Consider the following 19181-nt stretch of genomic DNA (forward strand, 5'->3'; position numbering starts at 1 on the left):
TTTTGCCTCTAAGAATAAAGAAAAAAGGCATATATGGTGAACTAGAGCTTACCCAGCAGGAAGCTAACTGTATGACCCTATCTAAAATAGCACCCCAATCCCTTTAAGCCCTTTTTCTGCTTTATTTTTCTTCATATCACTCCCTGGCATTACAGTATATGTTTACTTGTTTGCTGCCTACCTCTCCCACTAAAAAGTAAACTCCATGAGGGCAGGAACCTTGTTCTTTTCACTGCTGTTTCTCCTGCATCTGAAATGGTGCTGGTCCAAAGAAGGTGGGCACGTATTTTACAGTGAATGAATGTAAGACCCTATGAGTCCCTACCTAGGAAAGACCAAATGAAAGAACTGCCCAGTATGAAGTGGAAAACATGTGCACAGGATTTCTCTGTTAGCTCTAAGAGCTGCATGCCTACCCCACAACCAGGGCTACAGGTTGCTGAACAGAAAGTAATACACCAACATTATGGGATTCAAATTTGGCACCAAATTTTTGTGATGCAGCAAGAGGCCCTACATCCATGATAGAGCAAAACAAAAGGAAATTTTAATACAACCTATTACAGCTGTATTTGCCTCCCATCCTTATAAACACTCCATACATCACACACACACACACACCCACACACACACATCTCTATAAAGGTAAATTCCCTTGTTATGAACTGAACTGTGTTCCACTGAAATTCATCTGTTGAAACCCTAGTCTCAGTGACTCAGAATGTGATTTGAATTTGGATTCAGGGACTTTTAAAAGGTAACTAAGGTTCCATGAGATCATAAGGATGGGTCCCAAATCCAATATGACTGGTACGCTTATAAGAGGAAACACGTGATCGCTCCCACCCACAGAAGAAGCTGCATGAGGACACAGCAAACAGGAGGCCATCTATAAGCCAAAGAGACAGGACCCAGATGAAACTAAATGTGCTGATACCTTGATCTTGGATTTCTACCCTCCAGACTGTGAGAAACCTGTTTAAGCCATTCTTTAAGCCTCCCCATCTGTGGCATTTTGTTATGGCAGCCTTAGCAAACTAATATATCCCTCCACACAGATAATACAGCAGGAAGAACACACGATCAAGACTCCAAAGCACAGCAAGAAGGTTAGGTTCAACAGTATTGTTGCTTCAGTACTGACAAGGCCATATCTGAAAGGCCTTGCCAGTACTCTATCAACACAGACCCCAATCCCTGGCCTGGGACAAACACCCATCCCAGGCACACAGCCAATCCCTAATTCCACCCCCAGCTCTAGGGCCATCTCAAAGGCACACAGAGAGTCAGACTACCTCAAGCCACACCAGGCTTTCCACTCTGCCCATCAGAAGCAATCCCGCATTCAATAAATGCTACCCAGTACTGATAGTTAGCTTTTAAAAAAATTAGTCAATACATACTGGTTTTAACAGCAATAAATAAAGGTCTTATCCTCTCCCACCTCCTTCTCCACCATCCCCAACGCAAGAGCTGCAAGTCTTTAATTCTTGTGCTTTTCCCAAAAGACCTTCACATAGTTCTGCACACAACAGGTATTCATTCATCCATTAGTCAACAAATGTTTACTGAGCACCTTACAATGTGCCAGGCATAAGCCCCGCACCATACAAGACAGGCACAGTACCCACCCTCCTGATGCCTACATTCTAGCGAAGGAGACTGATATTAACAAGTCATACATTTCAACACAATTATGCGCTGTGAGGAACTACAAGACACTATCTGCTTGTTCCCGTGCATCTGGTCAGATGCCTGCCACGCTCTTCTGTGCACAGGCTCTCCTCTCGCCCAACCACGATACATAAAGATGACCCCGTCTCTCAATGCTCTGGTCAAACCACCAGCGCAGACTCCCACACTCCCAGTGCAGGCAGGTTCCAATCACAGCCGAATATCTGCAACTGTGCAGGGTCTCCGCCGCGTGCACGGTTCACCACGGCAGGCCTCACACCAAACGACGCTCCAACCAAGCGGGGGTGGAACGGGGGAAAGGCCTCCATCCTCCTGGCCCCGGGAGGGTGAGCAGCACAGGTGGCCTCACAGGGCGGTCGTCTCTGCACAGAGCCCGCCGCGCCGTCCTTCCCAGCGCTACCGAGGCCTGAAGTCTGTCGCGGACTCAGACACTGCGTACGGGTAGCAGGTTCTTCCCTCTGCGCCGCAGCTCCTCCGATCCGAAGCCCCTAAGTCACCCCCACGAAGACCCTCCCCTCCCGACCCTCTCCTACCCAGGCCTCAGCCCAGGATCCTCCAACCCGGAGCGCCTCTCGGACCTCGACCTCGACCGCTGGGCCGCAGCGCCGCCCACACCCTGGACGGGGGCTTCCCAGGGTCTCTGCGACCCCTCAGTCCCAGCGGCCTCGGCCCGGGGGCGGAGTCACGTACCCAGGCGAAGAGCGCGGCCGCGGTAGGGACGGCCTCTGAGGCGCGCGGCTCTGACTCCATGCGGGCACTCTCAGCCGGCGCTTCCGGGGGGGGCCGGCGCGGGGAGGGGCCCTCCCGGAGAGAGGGCGGGGCTGGGGGCGGGCCCTCTCCGGAGAGGGGACGGGGCGGGGCACTCCCGGGAAGGGGGGTGGGGCCTGCGGGGAGGGGGGCGGGGCGCGGCCCGCCGCGGGAGAGGCTTGCCGAGGGCGGGGCCGGCCTTGGGAGGGATTGGTGAAGAGTGTGCGGCGCCCACGCCGGGGAGGGGTCTGCGGCTGGCAGTTGGCTAACAGCAGCTGCTAACCTGGCCCCGGGGGGAGCGGGTCCTCCGCTCCCGGAGCTGCTTCCCCATCACCCCACCCAGGCGCGCTACGAGCGTCTCCGCCCCCTGCCTCCGGTCTCGCCCGGCCTCTTGGCATCTCCTTCCCTCCCCTCGCACTCTTTATTTTTAGTAATAATTCTGTACGCTTGCACTACACTAAACTGTTCACAAAGCTCGCTCAGGTTAAAGACCCATGACAGCCCAGAGTGGCTGACCGGACGGGGATTGCATCACCATTTTGATGGGGAAGAAATTGAGCCTGGGAAGGGGGGTGGAAAGGGTCCTGACTCTGTCTTGGGCCAAACTGGGTTCGGGCCCGCTTTGGTGTGCAGTTTGCAAAATCGAAGTGTGCTTCCTAGTGGGCGAATGTAGTGTCTTACAGCGTTGCTCAACGCCCTCAGCTCCTGGCACGGAGCGGGAACTCACCCCCGAGATATTGAACTAGGGAGGTTGGTTTTCAACTGATTCCTGCCTGCTGGGGAGGCCTTCTAACCCTCAGCACCACCAACGTAGCCCTGGCCCGGATTCTGATCATCAGGTAGTAACTTGAATAATAACTGAATGATTTGCACCCAACAAAAATTTTCATATAAAACAGCTTTTATCAGGAAAATGTAGCAAAGAATACTACGAATATGAAGATAGTCATTTAGTCAGTAATTCCACTTCTGCTTATTTATCACAAGGAAAAAAATTGGAACTATGCACAAACCCTTGGACTGCAAGTTATTCATTATAGGGTTACATACAATAGTAAACAGCTTAGATTCTAAAGTCCTTAAAGTTCAAAAACAAATTGATTAAATTATATAGCCGTGCACTTGAATACTGCTGCCATTTTTTTTAAAAAAATACATGTTTTGTAAAATAGTAACAGAAATATTCATGATGTATCATTAAAGCAAATTTTATATCAATTTCATGCATGCACATGCTGGGTGTTGGATTACAGGTGATTTTTATTTTCTTTTTTGTACTTTTTGTACATAACCCACACTCCAAGCCACAAATTATCTTGCAGGTACAAATGGGGTCCCATTATAAAGATAGTCCATATTCAGTGCTTCTTGAGCCCTCTACTGACACAAGCCTCCAGTACTCATCACCCCTTATGCCTGAGAGGCCCTTGCTAGTGTCTCCCTGGGCTCTTACAGTACTTCCCACTCTTTCCCACTCCTTGGAGTTTCTGCCTTAAGACCACTTAAGGGCAGCACCTCACGTTTACCTGTCCAGTCTGCGGCATCTTGAAAACATGGAGGACCATGCTAATAAAAATGCAAACCTTAGAGAGGCAAAGCAGCTCTTTGTTCTCAAGAGAACTTGATGTGCAAAAACTGTACTGTTTGCTGACTGCTTTATAAGTTAAATGATTTAGTGAAGGTCTCTCGGATATGTCCCATTCTTTGTGACTACATTCTGTCCATGGAATTCTCCAGGCCAGAATACTGGAGTAGGTAGCTGTTCCCTTCTCCAGGGGATCTTCCCAACCCAGGGATCGAACCCAGGTCTCCAGCACTGCAGGCAGATTCTTTACCAGCTGAGCCACCAGGGAAGCCTGTTTTTATAAGAGTGGCCTTTTATATGATCAGAATATCGTTCCTTTTTAAAAAATTAAATAATTGATTAATATTTTTGGCTATGGTGGATCTTCATTGCTGTGCACAGGCTTTCTCTAGTTGTGGTGGGCGAGGGCTGCTGTTCATTGTAGTGTGCAAGCTTCTCATTGCAGTGGCTTTTCTTGTTGCAGAGTATGGGCTGTAGGCGCAAGGACTTCAGTAGTTGCAGCACACGGGGCTCAGTTGCCCCACTGTAGGTGGTATCTTCCCCGGCCAAGGATCAAACCCTTGTCTCCTGCATTGGCAGGTGGATTCTTAACCACTGGACCACCAGGGAAGTCCCTGACCATTCCTTTTAAGCATGTGTAATAGTATAAAATGAGACCCTCCTCATCTCCACTTGGCTAAGACTCTAAGGTAGTAAGTGCCAATTACTCCCACATAAAATGAGGTACAAAACTACCAAAGCAGAACTTGTGAAGGTGTCTAGAAACCTTCACATACCCTGGAAGTCTATGAAAGAGGTTGAAGAGGCTGAGAGAGAATTCTGAGAGGATATGTGCAATAATTGTCAATGTACTATGAATCCTGCCTATTTTGTGTCTAAAGAAAGGCAAGCGTCAGTAGGGCCACTGAGAGAGCTTGGCATGTATCCCTCCAGATTGGGACCAAGGAGGTTGCTATCTGGGCTTGCCTGGTGGCTCAGCTGGTAAAGAATCCACCTGCAATGCGGGAGACCTGGGTTTGATCCCTGGGTTGGGAAGATCCCCTGGAGTAGGGAAAGGCTACCCATTCCAGTATTCTGACCTGGAGAATTCCATGGACTGTATAGTTCAGGGGATTGCAAAGAGTCGGACACAACTGAGCACCTTTCACTTCAGGTTGCTGTCCAGTTCATGCTGAGAGATGTCCAATGGCTTCTGGCCAGATAACTGCTCTGATAGGAAGCAACCTAGATGCCCATCAGCAGATGAATGGATGAGGAAGCTGTGGTACATATACACCATGGAATATTACTCAGCCATTAAAAAGAATTCATTTGAATCAGTTCTAATGAGATGGATGAAACTGGAGCCCATTATACAGAGCGAAGTAAGCCAGAAAGATAAAGACCATTATAGTATACTAACACATATATATGGAATTTAGAAAGATGGTAACGATAACCCTATATGCAAAACAGAAAAAAGAGACTCAGATGTATAGAACAGACTTGTGGACTCTGGGAGAAGGCGAGGGTGGGATGTTTCAAGAGAACAGCATCGAAACATGTATATTATCTAGGGTGAAACAGATCACCAGCCCAGGTTGGGTGCATGAGACAAGTGCTCGGGCCTGGTGCACTGGGAAGACCCAGAGGGATTGGGTGGAGAGGGAGGTGGGAGGGGGGACTGGGATGGGGAATACATGTAAATCCATGGCTGATTCATGTCAATGTATGACAAAAACCACTGCAATGATGTAAAGTAATTAGCCTCCAACTAATAAAAATAAATGGAAAAAAAAAAACTGCTCTGATAGTGAGCAGAGATACTGATACTTTGGAGAGGTCTTTCATGTCCAGAGTTTTTTAAGACAAAGAATGTCTGGATATCTCCTATGTGAGTGTTTGCCATGCGAGAGCAAATTGGCCAGTGTATAGTGTTAGACCCAGCCCATGGGAATTTCTGGAGGGCTGAAGGGACACCCACAGGAGAGTTGACTACTAGATTCATAGAGGCTGAGCGAGATGAATTCAACATCCCAGTCAGACATTAATATACCCGAATTAAGAGACTCCAAGAAATAAGAAGTGGGAAGCTCTTTCAAAACACCCACAGACAATGAGTCAACATTAAATACTTACCAAGTACAGAAAGCATATATACCAAGTCAATAGTATCAAACCAAAAAGAACTTTTTACTCCTTACCTCTCCTCCTCATCACCACCCCCAAACCCTAGAGGAGCCAGAGGCATTCTTGTGAGTGGAGAATGAGCCGCAAGAAAATAAAAACACAAAGCACATCTCTTCCTTTCTCAGTTCTAGAAGAGAGGAAAAACCTTAATCTTAAAATTTAATGTTTTGACCTTTTTCACAACACTGGGATTTTTAAATACTGAAATGAGAGAAAGAGCTTAGAAGCAAAGGACTTAACGTGAGCAGAAAATTCAAGACAGGGACCTGAGATTTCATTCAAAGGGGCACATGAAGGAACAACCTAGTCAGTTTTCATAGTGAGAGGATCTGGAAGAATACAGTTGTTACCCAGTTTCATCCCTTGAATGTACTTGCATCAGTACTTTAACTAACTTATATTATTATGTTATATCACTTAATATAATTTCTTGAAAGCGTTGCAGTGAAGCTACTATCAATATTTGAACTATGTACATACCACTGACTAGCTCTTCCCATTAGCAACTTGGTTGAGTTTCAGTTCTTGAATGAAGCTCAGTTCAGTTCAGTCACTCAGTCGTGTCCAACTCTTTGCGACCCCATTGACTGCAGCATGCCAGGCTTCCCTGTCTGTCACCAACTCCCCAAGCTTGCTCAAACTATGTCCATCGAGTCAGACATGAGTTTGAGCAATGAAGCTAGATACAAATTATTTGATGAGTTATTGAATGAAGCTATATTTGAATTATTTGTTGGTAACACTTTCAGGTGCCTTGTCTCCCCATAAGAGGAAAATATGAAGTTTTCTGAGTATATGGAATATATCTGTATACTATACAGGTTAGGAAGTTTTTTCTTTTGGATTATCTTATTTGATCCTCTCAATGTTACTGGTATAATAACTACTGTTGGAATCATTATTTTATAGATTAGAAAACTGAGGCTCAAAGAAATTAAATGATTTACTCCAAGGTCAGATTTCTGCTTTTAATATAGGCAGATTAGCTAGCTACAGATCAGTTCTCTCACCAAAAACAATTAGGAAAGATGGGAAAATATTTTTTAAATTTGTTTTAAGTCATTGGAGGGCTATGAAAGCAGCCAGAACTTGGAGGGCCAGGATCTAAAAGCTGAGAGATTTCATTTGGCACTACTTTTCTGCTTGAAGCATTTGCTAATTAGCAAGCAGTGACCTGGAGGCTAAGAAGTTGGGCTGAAGGAAAAAAAAGAAGGAGCTGGGCTGAAAGCAGCAGCTGAGAAGCCGAGAAAATGAACGGTACTTTTAGCAATTTTATGTGATCAGGAGGAATAAGAGTAAAGCAGAGGAGAGCAGAAGTCCAGGATCCCCCAGGAGAAGCCCTGGTACATACTCAAAGCTCTCCTTTGAGAATCCCAAAGAGCCGCACCCTAAGAGTAGAGGTGACCTGGAGATAGATAGACCAGTCCTTCTTGCCTGGAGAACCCCAGGGATGGAGGAGCCTGGTGGGCTGCCTTCTGTGGGGTCGCAAGAGTCGGACACGACAGACGTGACTTAGCAGCAGCAGAAACAAAGACTGAAACATATCATCAAGTTGACTTAGTTCCTGCCTAGACTAAGATGAGCACCCCCTGCCATTATACACTGCCTGCTCAAGCAAAAGTTAATTCCTTCTGGAGGAAGATAAAATCATCCAGAAGCTATGAAGGCGTTCTGATAAGGAGATTGATGATTCTTTGCTGTTGTTCAGTGGCTAAGTCAGGTCTGACTCTTTTGTGACCCCAAGGAGTACAGCATGCCAGGCTCCTCTGTCCATGGGGTTCTCACTGGAGTGAGTTGCCATTTCCTTCTTCGGGGAGCTTCCTGAACCAGGGATCAAACCTGCGTCCCCTGCATCGGTAGACTGATTCTTTACCACTGAGCCACTTGAGAAGCCCCAATGATTCTTTACTAATAAGAATAATAAGTTTATTATTATAACTAATAAGGCTAATAAGTTTATTTTTACAGAGTCCTCTCACAGTGTAATTCTTACAATAACCCAGGAAAGTACATCTAACCCACTTAACAGATGAGAAACATGAGACTGAAACTTTATCAAGAATTCCAAAAAGTGGTTACTAGGTTTTCCAGGTGTATTTGACTTCACTTATATCACATATTCATAGTTTTTTTTAAAAAGAATAAGGATGTTACAGATTTTTGAAACTAATAAAATTGCTAATATACATTTAAATCCATTTTTAACATACATTTGACAAAAAATATATGCTTATTGAAAACATAAATTTTGTGTCCTTTTATTATCCAAATGACTAACAAACTTTCAAATCATAAATGTGTATCACATTGTAAAATAAAGACAAGACTGAAATAAGACCACAGTGTCTTTATACATTTCCTAGAGATTAGTATATGAAATCCTTACGTGTTGCTCTAGTAATTCCAGGATTTTTCTCTTTCAGTTTGGACACACTTTGGTGTGTCATTACCACTGTATAACTCCAAATGACAAAATTAATGGCAGATTAAGAAATGTAGGCATTCTCACAGCCAGATTTTGAAGTGTTCTTCAAAAAGTCAGGAAAGTACCATCTATGTCTCTGAGTAATAACTCACTGATTAAGAATTATGAACCACACTTTTGGTTCAAATCTATTCTGATATTTGAGTAAGTATTAACATACCCCTTGAGGCTTTGAAGAAATATATTTAAAATGCATGAAACCTCTAAGACTCTAAGGATTCCTCATTTACCAAATATCACAAATTCAGAGGTTAGAAGATCTGAAATCAATCATAAAATATTTCCATTATTCTGAAGATGTGAATTATAATTGTTGTGTATTTAACATTTACTTTAGTGTGTTTTAATCATAGAGTGATTTGAAATACCATCGTTTAAAAATTCAATAACTATGATTCTTTACCATAATCAAGGTTGTATGAAAATAACCAGACACAGTATGCATAATTTGTTGTTATTTGCTATCTTTCATGGTTTGCTTCATAGATTTCCTTGCAACCAAATACTATAAACTACCTAACCAATATTTCAAATGGTTTCAGATTAACTGACATAGATCTAGTACTATCAAAGGTATATTTAACAGTTGATCAGCTATTAAAATTTACAGGTAATGTAAAAATCTGAAGTAGCATAAATTACTCTTCCTAATTCTACTTCCTTGTATAATATAAAATGAAATAAATTTTAAGAGTTTTAAAATTATCCTTTGAGGCCTAAAAAGGATTAAAATATCTAGTGATCTGTTGAAAAAAAAAGTTAAATGGTATACAGTTTGACTATTAATGTGAAACAAATTAAGGACCCAGTTTTTAAAGTAGCTGATTAAAAACAGAAAATTGGCTGAAAATGTGGCCCTGGCTCCCCTGGTGGCTCAGACAGTAAAGAATCTGCCTGCAATGCAGGAGACTCAGGTTCAATCCTGGGGTCGGGAAGATCCCCTGGAGAAGGGAATGGCTACCCACTGCAGTATTTTTGCCTGGAGAATCCCACGGACAGAGAAGTCTGGTGGTCTACAGTCCATGGCATCACAAAGAGTCAAACATGACTGAGTGACTAACAGTTTCAGTTTCATTCACCATTACTAGAAATGAGATCAGTGGGAGAGGAAACTGATGGAGCACGATACTCAGGTGATTCTGAGTTCCTTTTTGGACCTATAGAGTTTAAAATTCTTGGCGGGGCTGCCATTTTGCACAACCCCATTTCATTCTATGTAAATAGTGTGACAAGAAGTTACACAACATTGGCCTAATTTATGGGGCATTAGATGGCAACATCTAGTAGGCAGTTGGATTTAAAAGGCAAAAACTCAAGACAGGTGTTAAGAGTTAGAATTGCAAATATGGGAGATGTATGGAATAAGAATTGAAGTTATGGACACGGATGACATCTCCATGAACAGAAAGCAGAGAGAAAAGAGGGCCAAAAGCAGAAACTTGAGGAAAGTCTTCTTTTAGCGGGTAGGGGGAGAAAGGGAGGAAACTGAAGAAATAAAAGCCTGTCCTGTGGACTCCAGAGTCACCCGTCAATACCAGGCCTGCTCCTTGTACTACACCGCTGACACCACATAGAAGCCGGTGCTAGCCACCGTCACTGTTTCAGCGTCAGGCCTAAAATGCCCTTCCTGACGTTTCTTACACCATCTTCTTCCCCATTTCCCCGCCCTATGCCCTCAGGCCTGGCCTTCCTATCTATGGTGTCCCCTTACACCTTGGAGATAAAGTGCTTGGCACTGCTTTCCAACTTTAACTTGGTATGTCTCTCCTCTGTCTCAGTTTTAACTCTCCCTCTAACAACACTGTATCGTGCTAACCTGAGGACATTCTCTGGGGCTGCATGTCTGAGTTCAGGTCCTTGCAAGTGGCATTCCCACTAAGTTCCCTTTGGCCTCCTCAGTAGGGCAGATCGTGTAAAACATACACAGCGCCATAGAAAGAAAAGGCCATCCCCAAGGAGGATGGGCACTCAGCAGGGGCTCCCTAGTGCCTACAAAATAAAGTCATATATTGCTAACGATTATGTCCCAATCAGCCTTTCTAGATTTAGATACTCCTATTTCCCTATAAGACATTACACTTAAAATTAGACTATCTACTCTTTATTAGGCATATTTCATATGCAAAGTTCTCTCTGCTTTTGCTCAGGCTAGCAGTGGAGAGTTGGTTTCCTATTAAATTGAGGCATGTGAATGCGACTAAGCTTGGCCCAAATTTGATGATAAGTAAGATACTGTAGAAATAAGAGGATCTTAGATAACATATGGATTAGCTCCATAATAACCATCAAGGTATTTTAAGTGATCACCATTTTACTCAAGAAGAACTGGGGAAAATAAAATCAAGCTAAGAACAGATCTATCCATTGGGTCAAGCAAATTCTCTATAAAAACTGGGATGGTCAGTGAATTGTATAGTATGTGAATTATACTTCCAAAAGCTGTTACCAAAAGAAAAAAATAAGTAGTGGCTAAAATATCTAGATGTGTGCTCGGGGTATCTGGGTACACGTTTTCAAAGAGTAATGGTCCCTTAAAGAATGGGAGTAGAGAATGTTGTTTGGTTGCTATCCCTCCACAATCAGCTCTTCAAGCAAAGCCACAGTTGGCCCACAGGCCTCCGAATTGGTGCTCAGATGCTTTCGGGATTAGGACCGGTAACTGTCAGATGCTCAGCTGCCTGCTGACCTTAGCAAGGGCATCACTGACAACATCAAGCTCATGCTGAAGCTCGTTCATGGCGCTGGTTATACTCCTGGTATCTTTCAAGATCTGAATACTCCGTGTATACGGATTATACTTCACTCCAAATGGACGCTTGATTGTTTTGGTAAATTCTCTATATAAGAAAACAAATAAGAGGCAATCAGTTTCTAGGGGGGAAATGATGAAAACGGAATACTGTCCATTAGTCTAACATTGAACATATCTAAACCCTATGTATACTTCAAGTCCTTTTTCAAATGCCATTAAGCTTTCCCTTTCCCCTGGCTGGAATGAATTGCTCCTAGATAAAAGGCAAAATAATGTTTCATCTGTATCTCTTCAAGGCTTCCAATTTGTTACATAGTAATTTGCATACATTTTGTTTTCCCTATTAGATTATAAACTCTCTGATAGGAAGGAATGGGAAGTAACCAATTTCTCAGTGTATCTGATTCATATTTGCAACCCTGAACATCACTGTAAACAACACATCCTAAATATTTACTGTGGAAGGGAGATATGTCCCAGGCAGAAGGCTTAGAAGACTTCTAATTATTAGCTGCTTACTTCTGTGACTTGTTACATTACTGGACCTATCTAAGGCAGAGGAAAATTAAGGCATGAGGAAGATATACTTTACCTCATCTTCTCCTTTGCATCTTCAAAGCTTTCAGATACAAAGTAAACATCCTGAAAAGTTGTGATGAGACACTCCTGTTTGCATGTAATCTTGGGGTCAAAGGGCTTTACTTTGGCGTGTCCGGAAAGAGCGTGCTAGAGGACAAAGGGTCTGTGAATCAAAGAATACTATCCATTTTCATAGATCACCTTCTTCACACAACTGCCAGAATCAGCAAACCTCTGAATGTATTACTAACACAGTGGTCCCAGTCTACAATTCCAAACTTATTTCCTACATCTCTATTTAATCCACAATATACTAAAGCAAAACAAATGAATTGCTATTCCCTATAAATGCCCCACTCTTTATAACACTCTTCTCCATGTAGGATGTACCCAAGGGTCTTTATTTATTTACTGTTAATATGGCATCTGCTTTCTACTCAACAGTAGTTATTTCTGTACGTGACTTGTACCCTCCAGCAGGTAGTGGGCTCTTTGAGAGCAGGACTGTACTGAATACACACTCACCACCTAACAAACAGAGGTTCATTCCTTTATTGGATACATAATAAATCTCATTGAAGAATTCCCTAGAAAGTACTGAAGTTCTTGTTAGCACACCAAAAACAGAGAGGAAACAGCAAGACTTTGTTAAGCAAAAGCTTTAAAATACTTTTTTATTTAGAAGATATATCTAATTCTGAATAGGCATCTATATTCAGAAAACTTATGAAAGAGAAAAATACCTCTTACATAATGCTCACTGCCACCCCAAGTATTTTCCACAGTAAGCTCTTGTTCAAATCCAGAAACTCTTTCAGGTGGTATCAATTACATTAAGTGAACATGGTCACGTGCAAATATTTACAGCTCTTACTTTGAGTTCACTGATGGAAGAAAGTAAGCCGGCACCAAAGACTCTTAGCTGCCCCTCTTGTTTGCACAGACCAAACTCCACAGTGAAGAAGTAGCACTGCAAAAGGACATCAGTGTTACTTTCACATCGTGAATGGCTCAATTTAAAACAAATTATGACTCTTAGTCACTGACCTAAATTACCCTGGAATAAAATCCAAGACCCTCAGACTAGCTCACAATATTTCTACAGTCTGGCCTTGACCAAGTCAGACATCTCAAACTTTTGTTCCCAGAATTCTTAAATACTTTTAAAAATAACTGAGGGCCCTAAGGACCATCCGTTTATGTGGGATATAACTAGCTATATTTACCATATTCAAATGTAAACTGAGACAAAATTTAAATATTGACTAATTAATTTTAAGATACAATAAACCATTTTATGGGCGTCCCAGGTGGCTCTGCAGTAAGGAATCTGCCTGCAATGTAGGAGACCCAGGTTCAACCCCTGGGTCAGGAAGATCCCCTGGAGGAGGAAATGGCTACCCACTCCAGTATTCTTGCCTGGAGAATTTCATGGACAGAGGAGCCTAGCAGGCTACAGTTCAAGAGGTGACAAAGAGTAGGACATGACTGGGTGACTAACACATTAAGTTCCTTGAAGGTGGGAATTAGACTTTACTCATCTTTCTATTTCCAGCATGATGTCTTATAAAGTGCTAAAAAATATTTGTAGCATCATTTTAGAGAACCTATCATTTTTACTGAAAAGTATATAAACTATTAACATTGTTGTATTCTAGTGTTCTTTGTTTCTCTGCCCTTTTGTTTTAAGCTCATGTCTTCTTTGAAGTGAAGTCGCTCAGTCATGTCCAGCTCTTTGCAACCCCATGGACTGTAGCCTACCACATCTTCTTTGGATAAACCTTAAATGTCTTCCTTTAATGTTATTTAAATTATTTAAATTAAATTAAGTATGAGCAGAGACAAATTTTCTAAAGCTCATCTGGAATATGTACTTTTAAACTACACAAATACCCACATCCCACCCCAGTTAAGAATTAATCATCTTAATTGATTTCCAGATTTATACCGTTGCCAGTTTTTGAACAGCCTCTTCTGAAGCTCCGAGAGAAGCCAGGCCAATTTCTTGGGAGAACTGAGCAAAACTAGGTTCAGCCAAAAGGGGGACATGACCTAAGAGTTCATGGCAGGTATCTCTGGAAAAGACGTACAAGTTGTCACACTATGACGTTTAACATAAATGCATGATCAACCATTCAATCAAATAAAAACCTGATCTTACTTTTATTCAAACTGATCATGTGGTATTACTTTGGAAATGGACCACAAAGGACATTATGATAGTAAAGAAATTATTTTGGTTCAAAACCTTGGGCATTCACAAACACATATACACAAATTCACACAAATACACAGAGACATCCACATGTCGCCCCACCTCCACCCCTAAGTCAGGTCTCTGTTCAAATGTCACCTTCTCAGAGAGTCCTTGTCTGATCACCCTTTTCAAAATAGAAACACACACCACACACACACACCCCTCTGTCCCTTTTCCCTACTTTATTTTTCTCCATGGAACTTATAACCACTTGATATTCTATTTTATTCGTATTTACTTGTTTGTTTATTGTCTGTATCTCCCATTGGAATATAAGCCCTATGAAGGCAGGAAACTTTGAATTTTTTTCAGTCTTACATCCCCTATGCTTAAAACAGTACTTGGTACCTAACAGATTGTCAATTACTACTGGTAATAATAATGGCTAACACGTATAGCGCATAGAACATGTATTACAGGCCAGGCATCATTCAAAATGCTTTACATGTGCTAATTCACTTGATCTTCATAAAAAAGAAAAAACTCATGAGGTAAGTACCATATTGATAGATGGATGCTGCAATAGGAGTACTTACGGTTCTGGAGTGTAGAGAGGATCTGAACTGTGTCTCACATATTGTGTGCAGTGAAACACACGAAAGGCTAAACCTGATAAGAAATCCCTTGGTGATAAGTAACCAGCCACAGGACGGATGGAAAAACCTGTGCGTTCTGCAAAGCAAAGGAGAAAAATATTCACCAGAATAGACGAGTCACTGCAACATTTTAATTCTGACAGTGGCACCAAGTTGACACTTTGAGGGAGAACATGAAATTAAAACGTGTCATACAAGTCATAATTATTAAGCACTTGTGGTGGCCAGACAATGAATTATGAATTTTTACACATGACATCTCCCTTCATGTTTATGAGTTAAAGTTCAGTCTCTTCATTGTGCCAACTAGAAAACTATAGCTCAAAGACTCAATAATGTGCCCAAGGCCACACAGTAGATGATAAATGTAGGATGAACCCAGGCCCTACACTACAACTTGCTATCTCTATGAAGAGCTTAAAGTAACCCTTAGACAATCTTCTTTTAAAAAAAAAAAAAACTTTAAAAATCTATTAATTTAGACCAGAACCATTTTTTGAAACTACGACATTTTTAGCCATTACTCCCTCTTGCAGTTTCTTTATCTGAACTGACTGGTGCTCTTTCATTCCCCAGCAGTTGAGACTGCGTGCCCACTGTAAAAGTCACTTGCTTCAGTGGCTCTGGGGACCTCTATAAGCTTTAATCCTGTCCTTTACTTCAAACTCTCAGTTCAGTTCAGTTCAGTCGCTCAGTCATATCCGACTATTCGCGACCCCATGGACTGCAGCACACCAGGCTTCCCTGTCCATCACCGGCTCCCAGAGCTTGCTCAAACTCATGCCCATCGAGTCAGTGATGCCATCCAACCATCTCATCCTCAGTCGTCCCCTTCTCCTTCCGCCTTCAATTTTTCGCAGCATCAGGGTCTTTTCCAGTGAGTCAGTTCTTCTCATCAGGTGGCCAAAGTATTGGAGTTTCAGCTTCAGCATCAGTCCTTCCAATGAATATTCAGAACTGATTTCCTGTAGCATGGACTGGTTGGATCTCCTTGCACTCCAAGGGACTCTCAAGAGTCTTCTCCAACACCACAGTTCAAAAGTATCAATTCTTCAGTGCTCAGCTTTCTTTCTGGTCCAACTCTCACATCTATACATGACCACTGGAAAAACCATAGCTTTGACTAGATGGACCCTTTTGTTGGCAAAGTAATGTATCTGTTTTTAAATATGCTGTCTAGATTGGTCATAGCTTTTCTTCCAAGGAGCAAGCACCTTTTAATTTCATGGCTGCAGTCACCATCTGCAGTGATTTTGGAGCCCAAGAAAATAAAGCCTCTGTTTCCATGTTTCCCTTTCTATTTGCCATGAAGTGATGGGACCAGATGCCATGATGTTAGTTTTCTGATTATTGAGTTTTAAGCCAACTTTTTCACTCCCCTCTTTCACTTTCATCAAGAGGCTCTTTAGTTCTTCGATTTCTGCCATAAGGGTGGTATCACTGCATAGCTGAGGTTATTGATATTTCTCCTGGCAATTTTGATTCCAGCTTGTGCCTCATCCAGCCCCGGGATTTCACATGATATACTCTGCATATAAGTTAAATAAGCAGGGTGCTGTACTCCTTTCCTGATTTGGAACCAGTCCATTGTTCCAAGTCTAGGTCTAATTGTTGCTTCTTCACCTGCATGCAGATTTCTCAGAAGGCAGCTAAGGTGGTCTGGTATTCCCATCTCTTGAAGAATTTTCCACAGTTTGTTTTGATCCACACAGTCAAAGGCTTTGGCGTAGTCAATAAAGCAGAAGTAGATGTTTTTCTGAAACTCTCTTGCTTTTTCTATGATCCAACAGATGTTGGCAATTTGATCTCAGGTTCCTCTGCCTTTTCTAAATCTAGTTTGACCATCTGGTAATTCTCAGTTCACATACTGTTGAAGCCTGGCTTGGAGAATTTTGAGCATTACTTTGCTAGCATGTGAGATGAGTACAATTGTGCAGTAGTTTGAACATTCTTTGGCATTGCCTTCCTTTGAGATTAGAATGAAAACTGACCTTTTCCAGTCCTGTGGCCACTGCTGATTTTCCAGATTTGCTGGCATATTGAGTGCAGCACTTTAACAGCATCATTTTTTAGGATTTGAAACAGCTCAACTGGTATTCCATCACCTCCACTAGCTTTGTTAATAGTGATGCTTCCTAAGGCCCACTTGACTTTGCATTCCAGGCTGTCTGGCTCTAGGTGAGTGATCACACCATCATGGTTATCTGGATCCTGAAGATCTTTTTTGCATAGTTTTTCTGTGTATTCTTAACACCTCTTCTTAATGTCTTCTGCTTCTATTAGGTCCATATCATATCTGTCCTTTATTGTGCCCATCTTTGCATGAAATGTTCCCTTGGTATCTCTAATTTTCCTGAAGAGATTGCTAGTCTTTCCCATTCTATTGTTTCCTCTACTTCTTTGCATGGATCACTGAGGAAGGCTTTCTTATCTCTCTTTGCTATTCTTTGGAACTCTGCATTCAGATGGGTATAGCTTTCCTTTTCTCCTTTGCCTTTAGCTTCTCTTCTTTTCTCAAATATTTGCAAGACAACCTCAGACAACCATTTTGCCTTTTTGCATTTCTTTTTCTTAGAGATGGTCTTGATCACTGCCTCCTGTACAATGTCACAAACATCTGTACATAGTTCTTCAGGCACTCTGTCTATCAGATCTATTCCCTTGAATCTATTTGTCACTTCCACTGTATAGTCATAAGGGATTTAATGTAGGTTATACTTGAATGGTCTAGTGGTTTTCCCTACTTTCTTCTATTTAAGTCTGAATTTTGCAATAAGTTCATGATCTGAGCCACAGTCAGCTCCTGGTCTTGTTTTTGCTAACTGTATAGAGCTTCTCCATCTTCGGCTGCAAAGAATATAATCAATCTGATTTTGGTATTGACCATCTAGTGATGTCCACGTATAGAGTTGTCTCTTGTGTTGTCGAAAGAGGGTGTATGCTATAACCAGTGCATTCTCTTGGCAAAACTCTGTTAGCCTTTGCCCTACTTCATTTTGTACTTCAAGGCCAAACTTGCCTGTTACTCCAGGTATCTCTTGACTTCCTACTTTTGCATTCCAGTCTCCTCTGATGAAAAGGACATCTTGTTTTGATGTTAGTTCTAGCAGGTCTTGTGGGTCATCCTAGGACCTTTCAACTTCAGTTCTCACATTCTGGTAATTCCAGTTCCACCCCATTCCTTTGTACTTGAATTCTCCCACTCTGGTGGGCAAAAGAGTTTTCCAAAAAAATGGAGATGTTCATTATGTGGACTACCCAATAGGGTATCCACTAGCCACGTGTGGCCACTGAACACTGAAATGTGGCTAATGCGGTTGGGGAACTAGCATCTTGATTTACATTTATTTTAATTACTTAAACAACCACAGTTGTCTAGTGGCCACCATATTTTCCAGGGAAGGTAGCGCTTTCCAACTCACATTTTGTTGGAACTGACTTTTAATTTTGGTTTCTGTCTTTGACACTTTCCCTTGAAACATCTTTAGCTATAAGCTCTGCAGCCTGCTCAAGCTCCAGACCCTAAGTGATCAGCTTTCAGTTTCATATCCATAACAAAATATTTTCTCTAAATCTCATGTAAATGTGATTTGATAATAACTTCCGTAGCATATGTTAGTCTATCTTTGTTAAGCCCCACAAGTTCATGTGCTTTGGTTCTCTGCCATTCTTAATCACTACTATTTTTAAATCTAGTTTTCATAGGAACTACTACCATGAGTTCTTCCCTTGTAAAAACTATATTGCCATCTTCTGTTTAGTTCTTAGTTTTGTATATAGTGGTTGAGGAATGAGAGTTATGGAGTTGAAAAATATGTAGATTTTTATAACAGTCAATGTAATAAATTCTATTATGATTGGAAAATACTATTACATATTATTCAACTCCATAAGATAAACTCCCTTTGGGGCTTTCCTGATAGCTCAGTTGGTAAAGAATCTGCCTGCAATGCAGGAGACCTCGGTTCGATTCCTGGGTTGGGAAGATCTGCTGGAGAAGGGATAAGCTACCCACTCTTGGGCTTCCCTTGTGGCTCAGCTGGTAAAGAATCCAGCTGGGTTCAATCCCTGGGCTGAGAAGATCCCCTGGAGAAGGGAAAGGCTACCCACTTCAGTATTCTGGCCTGGAGGATTCCATGAACTCTATAGTCCTTGGGGTCGCAAAGAGTTGGACACAACTGAGCAACTTTCACTTTCATTAAACTCCCTTTGAGTCAAAAACATAACTTCTATTTTTTCCCCTAAGGTTCTAATCTGCTGAGATCAAAGGGGATATTTATTTCTCTTACATACTGTAGACTCTGGAGATCATTGAT

At 42.1% G+C, this 19181-nt stretch overlaps 2 protein-coding genes across 5 annotated transcripts in view; both read right to left on the reverse strand.

Annotated features, from left to right (window-relative positions):
* Window positions 1-2493, reverse strand: part of SERGEF (secretion regulating guanine nucleotide exchange factor) — a 231666-nt gene extending 229173 nt beyond the window's left edge. For all 3 annotated transcript variants that reach the window (XM_070473446.1, XM_070473447.1, XM_020904813.2), the window contains exon 1: window positions 2386-2493. In XM_070473446.1, the coding sequence (XP_070329547.1) occupies window positions 2386-2445 (60 nt within the window). In that variant the 5' untranslated portion in view covers window positions 2446-2493. The remainder of the gene's footprint in view (window positions 1-2385) is intronic.
* A 3816-nt stretch (window positions 2494-6309) lies between these two features.
* The window catches only part of TPH1 (tryptophan hydroxylase 1), a 29945-nt gene continuing 17073 nt past the window's right edge, over window positions 6310-19181 (reverse strand). For both annotated transcript variants that reach the window (XM_020905170.2, XM_020905164.2), the window contains 5 exons: window positions 14806-14941; window positions 13961-14087; window positions 12887-12982; window positions 12026-12159; window positions 6310-11518 (listed from right to left, as the gene is read on the reverse strand). In XM_020905170.2, the coding sequence (XP_020760829.1) occupies window positions 11344-11518; window positions 12026-12159; window positions 12887-12982; window positions 13961-14087; window positions 14806-14941 (668 nt within the window). In that variant the 3' untranslated portion in view covers window positions 6310-11343. The remainder of the gene's footprint in view (window positions 11519-12025; window positions 12160-12886; window positions 12983-13960; window positions 14088-14805; window positions 14942-19181) is intronic.

Source organism: Odocoileus virginianus, chromosome 10 (assembly GCF_023699985.2).
Source record: "Odocoileus virginianus isolate 20LAN1187 ecotype Illinois chromosome 10, Ovbor_1.2, whole genome shotgun sequence".
NCBI lineage: Eukaryota > Metazoa > Chordata > Mammalia > Artiodactyla > Cervidae > Odocoileus > Odocoileus virginianus.